At 43.0% G+C, this 14,769-nt stretch overlaps 1 protein-coding gene across 6 annotated transcripts in view; it reads left to right on the plus strand.

The window, feature by feature from the left end:
- arfip2a (ADP-ribosylation factor interacting protein 2a) overlaps positions 1 to 14,105 on the plus strand; it is a 52,561-nt gene extending 38,456 nt beyond the window's left edge. For all 6 annotated transcript variants that reach the window (XM_060897710.1, XM_060897712.1, XM_060897714.1 and 3 more), the window contains 3 exons: positions 1,954 to 2,111; positions 2,312 to 2,486; positions 12,477 to 14,105. In XM_060897710.1, the coding sequence (XP_060753693.1) occupies positions 1,954 to 2,111; positions 2,312 to 2,486; positions 12,477 to 12,632 (489 nt within the window). In that variant the 3' untranslated portion in view covers positions 12,633 to 14,105. The remainder of the gene's footprint in view (positions 1 to 1,953; positions 2,112 to 2,311; positions 2,487 to 12,476) is intronic.
- Positions 14,106 to 14,769: the final 664 nt, after the last annotated feature.

The raw sequence follows: 14,769 nt of genomic DNA on the forward strand, positions 1-14,769 counted from the left end.
ATATCATTACATGCCTACTGTCTACACAGTGGACAATCTATGCAATCCAGGGCTCGAAATTCGCGGTGGTCCGGTTGCCCGAGGCGACTTAATTTGTCATTTAGCGGGTAATTCCTGTCACTAGGCAGCCCGGCTGGCTCGTTGAAAATAAAAAATATATATGAAGCAAAGATTCAGACTAGGGCTGTGCGATATATCGAATATACTCTATATATCTCCGAAAATTCTGTGCAAGATACATAAAATTATTATATCGTAACTATCGAGTATTTTCTGGTCATCTGCCGACTTGCGTTTGTTTCGTGTTTGTTGCGTTTGTTTAAAACCTTTTCCGGTGGTTTTCTCCCTGTCCCTCAGGCAATAACGTGAGAGGCTGCCTAAGGGTAAAAAAAAAACAATAACGTCCCACACTCGCCAACCAATCCCGGGCGACATCTCGGTGCTGAAAGGAACTTGCGGGAAGATTTCCTAGTTTTGGTTTATAGCGCTGACTCAGTTCATGCAATCGTTGGTGTTGCATAGGCTACCATGTACCATGTCAATTTCAGCGACAAATTAAAAATGGAAGCGGATGAATTGGTTCCTAAAAGAACTAGTAAGGGGTCAGTCATCTGGCATTTTTTTGGATATCACGAGGAGGACGTGGAACAGCAAATGCCAGTTTGTAAAGTGTGCAAAAAAAACCCCTGTCTTCATGAAAGGCAGCAGCACTACAAATATGTTCCATCACCTGAAAACTCACCCGGTACAGTATGAAGAGTCTCTTAAACTCCAAACTACTTGCCCACGAGCTAAAACCCCCCACGCAAGCTAAACAAATGACCATAGCGGCCTCGTTCTCCAAAGCCACCCCATATGAGAAAACGAGTCAGAGATGGAGAGCTAGAACGGATGCAGTCACTAACGTCATTGCCGAAGACATGATCCCGATTAGTATAGTGGAAAAACCAGGCTTCCAAAAATTACTAAACACACTCGATCCCAAATATGAGTTGCCTGGCCGCAGACATTTTACAGAGAAGGCAATACCGGAATTCTACACATCTGAGCGGCAGAGCCAGAAAACATTCAGTTCAAAAGTGTGCAAAGAGAAAAATTATGTTTTAATTTTTTTCAAGTTGATTCCTAGTCAATATGAAGCTCCTAATGCTTTCTCTCTCATAAATGGTTAAATACAGAAAGCATGTTGGACATATTTTGGGTGCTATAGTCATGATAGTAAGTATATTTGTTTTCAATACTCGTACACCAAGTTGCCAAGTTTTCCAATATATTATTATTTGTTGATATTATATTATGGTTTAACAACAGTATCAACATACTCGGGGCTTGAAATAAATGCGCATTCGTCATGAACAATGGTAACTACTCTCTTTTGTGTTATTTTTGACAGAAGTAAAATTCATACATGAACTAATTTTGGCTAGTTGGTTTTCTGTTTGGCTAGTTACTTTGGAAGGTAACTAGTCCGGCTGGCTGATGAAAAAATAATGAATTTCGAGCCCTGCACTCGCTGCATGTGGCCCGAGTCTTCTACAAGACTAGGCAGACATACTGCTAAAGCTAGCAAGCTAGTCGACAGCTGTGAATACGAGCAATAGCCGTTTACATTCATTATGATAATGTTGCATGTTTTCTTACATGTTAATGAGACATGAGGTAGTTGGATATGACAACAACACATTACGCTTCTCTCCTAAGTGCTCTCTCTCTCATGAACTCATCCTCCGGCAGTAATCAGGCAGTGCGCGTTCATGTGTTATGCAGGGCATGGGATTTTGGGGTTGGATACTTTCAAAATCTGGCCTGTTCTTGCTGGCTTCTCCAAAATTACCTCCCCTAGCTTTAATCTCTGGTTATCTGATTACATCATGCACTACTGAATATACTGTACATAAAAGCCACAGAGGACCACAGATGTGTAATTATTAAATACATTGCAACATTCCTCAGGATGAGTTCGGCTACAACGCAGAGACACAAAAGCTGCTGTGTAAGAACGGCGAGACGCTACTGGGCGCAATTAACTTCTTTGTGTCGAGCATCAACACACTGGTCAACAAAACCATGGAGGACACACTAATGACCATCAAGATGTATGAGAACGCAAGGTACAATAGCTGTCTACAATCTAACAGTACATCAACGGTACGACAGTCTAAATGCTCTGGAAAACACAAAGTAATGAGTGTGTCACCTCTTAAATGGGTTGAATATTCATTTGATCCTTTTTTTTTTCATTTTGGGGCCTGGTTTATTTAAATGTAGCTCCTGTATTAATGAAAATGCCTAAAGCTGTGTGTGTGTTTAGGTTGGAGTATGATGCCTATAGGACAGACCTGGAGGAGCTGAGCGCTGGCCCACGTGACGCCGTCACTATGGTGCGTATCGAACTCGCCCAGCAGGAGTACCAGATCCACAGAGACAAGTACGAGCGCCTACGGAGTGACGTCACCATCAAGCTCAAATTCCTGGAGGAGAACAAGGTACATTTCCTTTACCTACTGCTGTTAATCAAGATGGACTCGTACAGTGCCAGTGCTCTCCACAATTATTGGCACCCCTTGTTGTAAAGATCAGTAAAAAGGATGAGGAAAGAATCCACCTTTTTGTGAAGTCGCTTCATCTTACACTGAAAAAATGAGAAAAAGCCAACGTTTAATTGAATAAATTTATGCAGAGAAAACGAATCCCTCATCAAGAAAGAATCATTTTCAAGAAAAATACATGTACCATTATTATTGGCACTATTATTGTAGTGAACACAATGTAACTGAAGCGTGTTTCCCATTTCAGTTGTACAGTATTTTTTGAGTTGATTGGAGTGTATAGGAACTTTCAAGCTGTAATCCATTACTTCCTGATTAACTGGGGAACAAATATGAGGTGACACAGAAGCCAAATTCCCTCATCATCAACATGGGAAAGATCAGAGAACACACAAACCAAATGATGGAGAAGAAGTGTGTTGACCTTTTATACTGTAAGTCAGGGAATGGTTATAAAAAAGAGCTACTCGCCTGAAAATGTCCATTTCTACTGTTAGGGCGATAATAAAAAAGTGGACACCAACTGGAACAGGTACAAACTTGCCTGGAAGAGGATCCAAGTTCATTTTGCCCCTACATACAGTGCAGGAGGAGAGTAAGAGAGGCAAAAAAAAAATGCTCAAGGATCACTGCTGGTGAATTACAAGAGAAAGTAAAATCTTGGGGTTTCCAAGTCTCCAAAACCACCATCAGATGCCACCTCCATGCCAATAAATTATTTGGAAGGTATGCCAGAAAAAAAGCCTTTTCTGTCAGTTAACCACAAACACAAGCACCTGAAGTTTGTGAAACTCTACTACAACTTTGACTGGAACCATGTTCTCTGGTCTGATGGAACAAAAATGGAGCTTTTTGGCAATAAACACTCAAGGTGGGTTTGGTGTAAAAAGAAGGATGGCTATAATGAAAATAACCCGATCCCAACTGTAAAATATGGTGGAAGTTCTGTGATGTTTTGGGGCTGTTTTTCCTCCAAAGGCCCTGGAAACCTTGTTAGGCTCCATGGACATCACAGACTCCATGAAACACCAGGACATTTTAAATCAGAAACTGGCTGCTTCTGCCAGGAAACTAAAACTGGGTCGTCATTGGATCTTCCAGCAGGACAATGATCTGAAGAATATGTCCAAATCAACACAAAAACGGTTTGCTGAGCACAGAATCATGCTTCTGCCCTGGCCATCTCAGTCCCCTGACCTGAACCCCATTGAAAACCTGTGTTGTGAGCTGAAGAGGAGAGAGCCAAGGACCTGGATGATCTGGAGAGATTGTGTAAAGAGGAACGGTCTCAGATGCCCTGCTCTGTATCTCCAACCTTATAAAATGTTATAGGAGACTCCGTGTTGTTTTACTGGCAAAGAGAGGTTGTACAAAGTGTTAAATGCAGGGGTGCTAATAATTGTGATACATGTGTTTTTGTTGAAAATAATCATTTCTTGATGAGGGATTTGTTTTTCTCTGAATAAATTTATTTCAGTTAAAGGTTAGGATGAAGCGACTTCACCAAAAGGTGGATTTTTTTCTAACCTTTTTTACTAATCTTTAAAAGGGTGCCAATAATTGTGGAGGGCACTGTATATAATCACATGATTAAAGCACAAGTATTTAGTACATTTTCAAGCCAATGCTTTGAAAAAAGAAATACTATACATGTTGTTTTTTTCAACAGATAGCAAAACATGATTTTCACTTTATTGACGGATTGGGGGGAAAAAGTGTCCTTGGGAATACAGTGGAGTGCCGTTATAACACGGATCACTATTACACAAAAACTGTTTTAACACGGTCAGCTCATGGCTCCCAAAATTTAAATTTAACTTTATGCAGCTGCATTTGAGAACTCAACAGTCTTAGACTTGGAAGAAGAGTTACTTGAAAATGTGTCAAGATTAGCGGCGTTAAAGTGCATATCCTGGACCAATTTCGTGTTTGTTTTTATATGAAAGTACGTCCCTTTACACACTCATCCAGAAGGGTAATTTTGTACAAGGCCATCTGTCTACAGCAGAAAAAAAATAAAATAACAAAATGCGTCTGGAAAAATCCCAATGGAGTCTGGAGCCAGATTCGTGATGTCACCTGCGGAAGCGCCAGCAGGCTGCGAGAGCTTGCACGGTTTCAGTGCACAGCCTGTGTAGCCCAAGTTTAGCAGCTAGAGATTTTGCATTGAAATGAGGAATTGTCACCTGAGCGCAATGTTACTTCACCTTTGGATGAAGAATATAATGAGATGTCAGAATTATTTCTTACCCTGGCAACAGTCAACTTGTGAATTGCTGATTTTCTTGGTCTTTTTCTCGGCTCTGCTTGGTCCTCGGCTTCGAGGGCCTCAGTGGATGCGGTGCTTCGCCTTCTGTCAGGGGAGATGAACACGGCTGGCTCCTTTGGTGACGCTGACACAGATGGAGGCGGTGTTGCTTTGGGCGTTCTGACAGATGGAACTGCGTCTTTTTTCAGATCAAGTTGCCTCGCGAAGCCCATTTCCCACTGCAAATAGTTCTCAAAGTCGTCAGGCCTTGTGAAGTGAGCACCGCAAATAATGCTGTAGCATGTAGCCAATTTTTCCAGGTGCCTCGCACAAAGCGCTCCCATTTCTCTCTCGTTGTCCGGTCTTTTGGAAAACGATGAGTACTAATCCCATCAAGATTGGTGTTGCTCCACCCTCCTACGATACATCTGTTAACCATTTTAATAATTACATGATAACGTTGAAGAAATTTGCAGAAAACCACCAGGTCGTTTTCTCATAAACAAACCAGCGCTGACATGGGATTCAGAAGGAGGCGTCCCACACGCGACGTCACGAAAATCAATGTTTGCTGGGAAATCCAAATGCCAAGTTTTTTCAGAGGTGGACCAATTCGCCTCAAATGGCTCGATTTCAACTGAATTTTTCTGGTATTGTGCAAGGTAAAAAAATTGCACAAAATGCAAAACGTGACAGATATTTGACCAAAGTTTAATATAAAATAGGAGAATTACATTGATCTTGCTCCTGAATTTACCCGTGATATGCACTTTAAGTTCAGTGGCGGCTGGTCAGTAGGGGGCGCTGGGGAGCCGCTCCTTCCATTTATCCAGATGAGAAAAACTGAGAGATATTCATCTCATTTCATCTCATCATCTCTAGCCGCTTTATCCTGTTCTACAGGGTCGCAGGCAAGCTGGAGCCTATCCCAGCTGACTACGGGCGAAAGGCGGGGTACACCCTGGACAAGTCGCCAGGTCATCACAGGGCTGACACATAGACACAGACAACCATTCACACTCACATTCACACCTACGGTCAATTTAGAGTCACCAGTTAACCTAACCTGCATGTCTTTGGGGGAAACCGGAGCACCCGGAGGAAACCCACGCGGACACGGGGAGAACATGCAAACTCCTCACAGAAAGGCCTTCGCCGGCCACGGGGCTCGAACCCGGACCTTCTTGCTGTGAGGCGACAGCGCTAACCACTACACCACCGTGCCGCCCCAGTGAGATATTATTAAACATAAATTAATTAAGCAAAAGTATATATTAAAGGCGTCGTGCGGTAATTTCAGCAATCAGGCTATATCATGTGTCAAAATGTCGGGTTTGGTGGGTTATTCAAGCCCCTCTGTTTCCCGCGATCTCAGTGTCACGATGCGCCCGCTACAAGCATTTAAAGTTGACGCGCACAGCCAAATTTAGGCAGCCAGCCGTTAACTAGGTCAACTTGTGTGTGACGTCATACCAGTAACCTCCCTTGGGTGATGCTGGCCTGTCCCCATGTTTTCTCTATAGCGTGCGTTTACCAGAGTTGTTTACATTGCGGATTTTGTGGATTTATTCAGTTTGTGGATAGTTTTGAACACTCAAAACACTATGAAATGATGTATTAATATTCTGTGATACAAAATGCCTAATCGGTGTATTGTGTTTGGCTGTAACAACGAACACTGAACACTATTTGTGACTTTTGTTATCAATGGATCTGATTTCAAGGTCATGGCTAGGTATTGATAGAAAAAAAATTATTTTTTTAAAAACACATTGTGGCAGCGGGGGCGTGGTCAAGCGCCGGTCTGTGACAGGAGGGCGGAGCCAGGGAAGGCGAGTGGCAGAAATCACTACACCTGACGGTAATTAACCTGTGTTTTGTGTGTTTTCCCAGTAACCGCGCCCTATTTAAGGAGGCAGAGCTCATCCCGGGACAAGAACACAGTGTGTGTTTCGCTGTCAGATTAAAACTGGCGGTTATACTGAAAAGTCTGGCAATAAAAAGCCTATTTGCATCTGAAGCGTTGTCCTGCCGTCCTCTGTGCTCCACCCACACTTCAGAGAGCTCTACAGTGGTGCCAAAACCCGGGACAAGGTGGAGCACCAACCTCGCAGCCCCATGGAATCCTCCCCGTTCACGGACCTGGTCCACGCCCTCGCCACGGCTCAGCAAAGCCAGCACCAGGCGCTCGTCACGCTCCGAAAGGAGCAAGAGCGGCGCTTCGAAGCCCTGGTGCTGGCCCAGCAGGAAGATCGCGAGGCGCTCCGGCATCTCCTCGTGTCGGCGGGGTCCACCAGCGCCCCGGCCGCGGGCCCGTCTCCCCTCACCGTGACCAAGATGGGCCCGCAGTACGACCCCGAGGCGTTTCTCACATTGTTCGAGCAGGTCGCCGAAGCCTCGGGGTGGCCGATGGAGCAGCGCGCGGCGCGCCTCCTCCCCCTCCTGACGGGAGAGGCGCAGCTGGCCGCGCTATAACTCCCCACCAACCGCCGGCTGGCCTACGCGGACCTTCACCGGGCCGTCCTCCGCGGCGGTTGGCAGGGAGTTATAGCGCGGCCAGCTGCGCCTCTCCCGTCAGGAGGGGGAGGAGGCGCGCCGCGCGCTGCTCCATCGGCCACCCCGAGGCTTCGGCGACCTGCTCGAACAATGTGAGAAACGCCTCGGGGTCGTCCTGCGGGCCCATCTTGGTCACGGTGAGGGGAGACGGGCCTGCGGCCGGGGCGCCTCGCGATCTTCCTGCTGGGCCAACACCAGGGCTTCGAAGCGCCGCTCTTGCTCCTTTCGGAGCGTGACGAGCGCCTGGTGCTGGCTTTGCTGAGCCGTGGCGAGGGCGTGGACCAGGTCCGCGAACAGGAAGGATTCCATGGGGCTGCGAGGTTGGTGCTCCACCTTGTCCCGGGTTTTGGCACCACTGTAGAGCTCTCTGAAGTGTGGGTGGAGCACAGAGGATGGCAGGACAACGCTTCAGATGCAAATAGGCTTTTTATTGCCAGACTTTTCAGTATAACCGCCAGTTTTAATCTGACAGCGAAACACACACTGTGTTCTTGTCCCGGGATGAGCTCTGCCTCCTTAAATAGGGCGCGGTTACTGGGAAAACACACAAAACACAGGTTAATTACCGTCAGGTGCAGTGATTTCTGCCACTCGCCTTCCCTGGCTCCGCCCTCCTGTCACAGACCGGCGCTTGACCACGCCCCCGCTGCCACACACATGTTTTAAGTGTTTCTATGTATCAGTCATTAATTGTACAAAATGATTTTCATACATTTATGTATTTGTCATATCTTTCTTTGTCACATGAAGTGTTGTCTTGATAACACATGTGGCACATAATTTTAGCAAATGGATGACAGAAGATTAATTGAAAGATTTATGCCACAGAGCTGCCTTTAACTAATAATTATCACTTATTACTGACGATTGTACGTTTACTAAACAATACAATACAAAGCTCAATACTCCCAGCCTATAACATACTGAATATCAAGTTAAAATCAACCGCAATAAAAGGAAAATGATGAAAGCTGGAATATCAAGGGGTCTACTGTATCAGAAGGCCCACTGCATTTCGCGAGATCGCAAGCTGTCAAGTTGCTAGAATTCAATCTTTCTAGCTATACTTTCACCCCCTACAGCTATCAGTATTACACATAATCATAGATTAAATCACACAGCATTCTAATTCAAGTGAAAATGGTCTTTAAAAATACACACAAGTAGTGATTTAGTCAGAGAAACCAACCAAAACAAGTCTTCAAGTCGCCGGTCTTCATTCTCGTCTTCGTTTCTGTCGTCGTCAGAACTGTCCTCATTTTCTTCTGAAGATGAGCGCTCAGGTTCAAATCTGTAATGCTGGATACCACCAGGACATTCAGCTGTCAAAATCTCTACTTGTGGGCCATTTTCTTCTTCTGTATCGGTAAAATCAAAGCTAATTTCCTCAGCATCGCTCCTATTTTCTGGTGTGTCCGTCATTGCAACTGCACCGAGTGGTTACTGGTATGACGTCACGCAGCTGTTCCATTGACTGAGAGGGGGCGCTGCGAACGCGGAAAATTTCAAGTGATGGGCATGACCAAATAAGGACCGATTACAACCGTGGGAAGCTTTTGAAAAATCGACGGTCAATTTATTTCGAATCTCGAAAGCATTCTGGTGCAGAATAATGCAACTTTTATTGCCACTGCGTGACGCCTTTAAGTCAAAATTGTTTATTCATCCGACATCACCTTGTATTCATCTAATTGTTTTTAAACTGTATTTATTTAAATTTTATGCGAACACCAACACTTCCTGTATACTTCTCATCAGGGTGCCAGCCAAGTGTGTGTGTGTGTGTGTGGTGGGGGGCTCCACAAACTTTTGGAGAGCAGGTGACCCGAGGCTGCATTTTAATTGGTGGATTCAAGAGTTGGCCTGGGGCGGAGCAAAGTGCATCCTGGACACACCTTCTTTTATTAGCAGCCAATTGGAATTGTTTAAGGGTTTTTTTTCCATGTGATTGGACCATTTTCTTCAGACTTTCATATCTGCAACTGTTACTCACCGCTGCTCATTAGACCAGAGCTTTCACAAGATAAGTTTAAGTGGACCCACGGAGAAAGAAAATTCTGTTATTTCTTTACAGGAACATTCTTTCACACAGCATGCACTGAAGAAGAAGAAGCCTTTATTTTTCACATGCACACTCAAGCACAGTGAAATTTGTCCTCTGCATTTAATCCATCTGAAGCACTGAACACACACACACACACACACACACACACACACAAGTGAGCAATGAGCGCACACACATACCCCGAGCAGTGGGCCGCCATACTACAGTGCCCGGGGAGCAGTTAGGGGTTCGGTACCTTGCCCAAGGGCACCTCAGCCCAGAACCACATCATGTTAACCTAACCTGCGTGTCTTTGGACTGTGGGGGAAACCGGAGCACCCGGAGGAAACCCACGCGGACACGGGGAGAACATGCAAACTCCACACAGAAAGGCCCTCGCTGGCCACTGGCCTTGAACCCAGAACCTTCTTGCTGTGAGACGACAGTGCTAACCACTACACCACCGTGCCGTCCACTGCAAGAAAAATAAGAGTATCTCAGAGCGCCGAAGCATGTGACTGAGAGTTTGAAGCACACCAGACATGAACGCGTGCAGATGTGACAGGCAGCAGAAATATTTTATTACATATTATTTGTTACATTGACTGTCAACAATAAAACAAAAGAGAGAGTTATCTCATCTCATTATCTCTAGCCGCTTTATCCTTCTACAGGGTCGCAGGCAAGCTGGAGCCTATCCCAGCTGACTACGGGCGAAAGGCGGGGTACACCCTGGACAAGTCGCCAGGTCATTACAGGGCTGACACACAGACACAGACAACCATTCACACTCACATTCACACCTACGGTCAATTTAGAGTCACCAGTTAACCTAACCTGCATGTCTTTGGACTGTGGGGGAAACCGGAGCACCCGGAGGAAACCCACGCGGACACGGGGAGAACATGCAAACTCCGCACAGAAAGGCCCTCGCCGGCCCCGGGGCTCGAACCCAGGACCTTCTTGCTGTGAGGCGACAGCGCTAACTACTACACCACCGTGCCGCCCAGAGAGAGTTATCAGCATGGTAAAATCAATCATAGTTCTTGTAATTTCTTCGTCGGATATCTTCAAGGAACTGGTTTATCTACAAAAAAAATAAAGCTCATAGAATGTTTGTTTTCTACTTGAGCCATGCCAGCTTTTCCACACAGTTATAACACGGTTGGATTCTTTGGATCCCAACTCCCGTATTATAATGGCGCTCCACTGTAAAGTCTAAGGGCCCGGTCCCACAACACCAATAACTATACTTTAAGTTCGTTTCTTAAGACACATATTTTTTAGGATGTTACCTTGTTTGTTGACAGTTTCGGCGAACACTTCCGCCTTCTTCAAAACAGTTGGACTGTTTTAAAGAAGGCGGAAGTGTTCGCCGAAACTGTCAACAAACAAGGTAACATCCTAAAAAATACGTGTCTTAAGAAACGAACTTAAAGAATAGTTATAATAGTTAGACATAATGAACTTTCACTACATACCAATAACTATACCTATAACTACAACTATACTGTACCTATACCTGAATTTAGTTCCAGTCTGGAGCAGTCACACCACAACTATAATCCCGACTATAATATCGCTTGGTCCTGACACTGAGGGAAATAAATGCATGCAACTTAGGAATTGTCATGGAAATTTTTTCCAAGTAGTAGCACATTATTCCGGGTCGTACTGTACAGCTTGGACTTCAAAACAACCCATGTACACACTCCAGTGGTTGATAGAATATGGATAGGTCATGGACTACGGAAATATAATAGAAAAGGATACAAAATACATATATGTTATTTACCAGCTGGGAGGTCCGTATGGTGAAATACCGTGACCGAGGTCTTGAAAGTACTGAGCGAGGCCCTCTGGGCCGAGGTCAGTATTCAAGGCCGAGGTCAGGGTATTTCACCATACGGACCGACCTTAAGCTGGTAAATAATTTTTTTTTTTCTTTACCAAATTCTAACAGAAAACGAGAGCACCCGAAAGGGAAAACTGAGCCGAGCCGCTATTTTGAATCCTCATTCACAGCTGTAATGCAAATTGCTTCCTCCTCAGTATACAAGTGCACTTCCATGACAGGAAAAAAAAACTACATTTTGCCGCCTATGTAGTCCCCTATTTATGCAAAATTGAGTCATTCAGGATTCAGGCATATTTTTGCTCGGCGTTAGCAACAGTTAGAGGTTTTTAGCTTTCTCCTGAAATGTTTTCTTTTATTTCTTCTTCCTCAGGGTAGTAAAACTCGCTTTCGCTGTGAACACTGTCGTTATCGCTATCCATGATGTAAAATTAATGCCATTTTCCTGAGAAATGCTGGCAAAAATTTATAAGATTTTTGATAATCTTAAAAATAAATCTTATTTAAAAAAAGATAAATGTTGACAAAAAAATGCTACTATGTTTGTCATTGTGGACGAGCGAATCGCCAGAGGTCCATCCGGATTTTAATCCGGATGCTAATAATTTACGGATTGGTCACAGATGTTTCAGTATATTACAGATTGGTTACCAATTTCATACAGATGATGCATCATGGATAAAAAAAAAATTAAGAAGTCTATAACAATGAAATGGTTGGACTGCTGAAGTTCATAATTAAAATATCTTACCTGCATTTATATGTTTATTAATTTACCATTGATATTTCATGGAAAATCACATATCCGTGAATAAAAGATCCGTGCTTTGTATTATATTTTTTTATTTTCCGTGAATCCGTATTCCGTGACTTCATGATGCAACAAGGATGTACAAAGATGCCCAGGGAAAATAGCACGTGCTCAGGCAATGTCACATGTAAACAATTACCTGATTGGTCAGATGTTTTATTAGATGTTTTTCCAGGCCTGGAAAAATCTCTCCAGAAGCAATCTCGGTGATACGGATAAACCCAGGCCTGGGCTATAGGTATCGTTATCGGTCTGGTGTGAGCACCGACCACATAAACTACAGGGGACTGATGTATTTATAGCTATCATTATAGTTATCAGTATTCTGGGACCGTGACTTAAGTCATAATATTACTTGTGAGACTATTTATTATTATTCACAGTGACCCTGTTTTGACCCCTGTGACCCTCAGGTAAAGGTGATGCACAAACAGCTCCTCCTCTTTCACAATGCCATCTCGGCTTACTTCGCCGGCAACCAGCAGCAGCTTGAACAGACTCTCAGGCAATTCAACGTGAAGTTGAAGCGGCCCGGCTCGGACAGACCATCATGGCTGGAGGAACAGTAATAAACCATGAGACACTGTTCATCTCTTGCCTCTAGAGACTCCGACAGGCTGGAGGATGGAGTGATGTGTGGATGTGCTGGCAGATGATGTGTTTCTGAACGAATGACGGGATTTAATGTTATCATGCTGAGAAAGACGTAGGTTATTTAAAGCCAGATTTTATTATGATGAATGAGAAAGGAAAGATGCCTCCTATGCCTTTTGTCTTTGTATTGAATTTATTTTGTCATGCGACGTAAAGTGGAATATAATTGCATTTTGTTTCTAGGCCTTCGAGGGCAGTTATTTTCATTACTTTTATTGTAGAATGGGCCGTACTCTGAGTTGTATCCTCAGAAATGAGAATTTATACTGAAATACTGATATTGTGCACATTTATATTCAGACAACACATATAACCGCAGACTTGAGCGATATTCAGATGTTTTGCACAATATTGAGTCAAAACGCACTTTTAAGCCTTTTTTTTGTTTGGTTTTTTTGCATGATATCAGCTCAAGCGAGAAGCACTATTAACTCCGGCTCCACCGTCTGACAGTTTGCTCTATCTATAATATGTCATGCTGTAATTTATGTTTTTGGCTTTAATTATATTTAAAAAAAACTCAGTAGAAGGTCATTTTAGGTTGATTTTTAAATACATAAATATAACACAATTAATAAATTCATTAAGAATATAATCCATGTAAAGCCAGTTAACTGTTGGCACAGGATATTAAAAAAAAAAGAAATGTAAAATAATAGGATGTGCTGGATCAAGTGCTATTTTACAGACTTCTGAATAATGATGGTGGAAGCCATATTGTTAAATTCAACCAAACTTGCAGTGATTCAGATAATAATTACAACTAGGTTTATTCAACATCTGTATACTGGCCTTAGATTTTTAATATACATAACATCTTCTCACACATGTATTATCATATTAGTCTTTTATTTTTTACTTTTTTTAATTTTTCAGCGTTAATTTGTTTCTTGTGTTTACGTTGCATCATATTTAATTTGGCAAAAAAACACCTCCCATTACGTCCTTTTTCAGTCGGTATTTTCTATCCCTGATTTTTTTTTTTTTCAGGCTTAAAAGTAGTGTTTGCATTTAAAACCAGTTTTCTAGACTCTTCTACTCAAGGAAAGTCTGGAAACCTTGGAAATGTGGATGAACTACTCCCAGGTGATCTGTCAAATCTCAACGGAAAGCCCAGAAAATCAATAAAGTCTGAATACATGCAAATTCAAATTCCCCTCCATAAATATTGATGTAAATTTCGAACTTGCGTCATCAACTCTGAATACGGCCCAGTGACTGGAAATCATGTGTATGTGCACAGGAGTATTCTCTGGTATGGTGCACTGGAACTGAGGCATGCCATGGATAACTGTTTACATGTTCAAAAAAGATGAATTAATGTATATTCTTGTGTAAATTACAGTGTAAAGTCCTACATATCAAATTAAACACAGTTTGAAAGGACAGCCTCATTTTGTTAGTTGCCTGATCATTCATTGTTTCATTTCATTGTGTCATTTTTCATGGCTACACTGGCGTGAGGAGTTGAGTGCAAAAGTTTGTACCCACCCCCATGGTTTTTGCATTGGAAAATGGAGAATATACCAGTATCCTATAGTTTATGTATACTGTAAGTTTCAAGCATTAAATATTAATGTGAGTGTATCCTGGATCAAGGCATCAATCCAAAACAATGGGCAAAATCAACTGAAAAGGGCAGACATTAAATGTGTTGGCATGCATGAGAATTCAACAAAGTTGGAGGAGGTTATGTTTTCACTTCCGTTTGCTTGTTCCCAACGTAACTCAAAAAGTAGTGAACTGATTTTTATGGAATTTGGTGGAAAGTTGAGCCATGGGCCAAGGAACAATTGATTAGATTTTGATGTAAATCTGGATATGTATGTGGCTCCAGGATGTTGTTTTTTTTTTTGTCTGTTCCCAATGTAACTCAAAAAGTAGTGAATGGATTTGGATGAAATTTGGTGTACAGCTTTAGTATTATCCTAAGTTCACTTTTTTTTGATGGTGATAATATATGGCTTGGAGGAGGTATGGACTCTACCATGTCCCCTTCTAGTCTTCATTTTGTTTTAAGGGTATATTTCACTCAACTGTAAATCTTCCAGT

Source organism: Neoarius graeffei, chromosome 17 (assembly GCF_027579695.1).
Source record: "Neoarius graeffei isolate fNeoGra1 chromosome 17, fNeoGra1.pri, whole genome shotgun sequence".
Taxonomy (NCBI): Eukaryota; Metazoa; Chordata; class Actinopteri; order Siluriformes; family Ariidae; genus Neoarius; species Neoarius graeffei.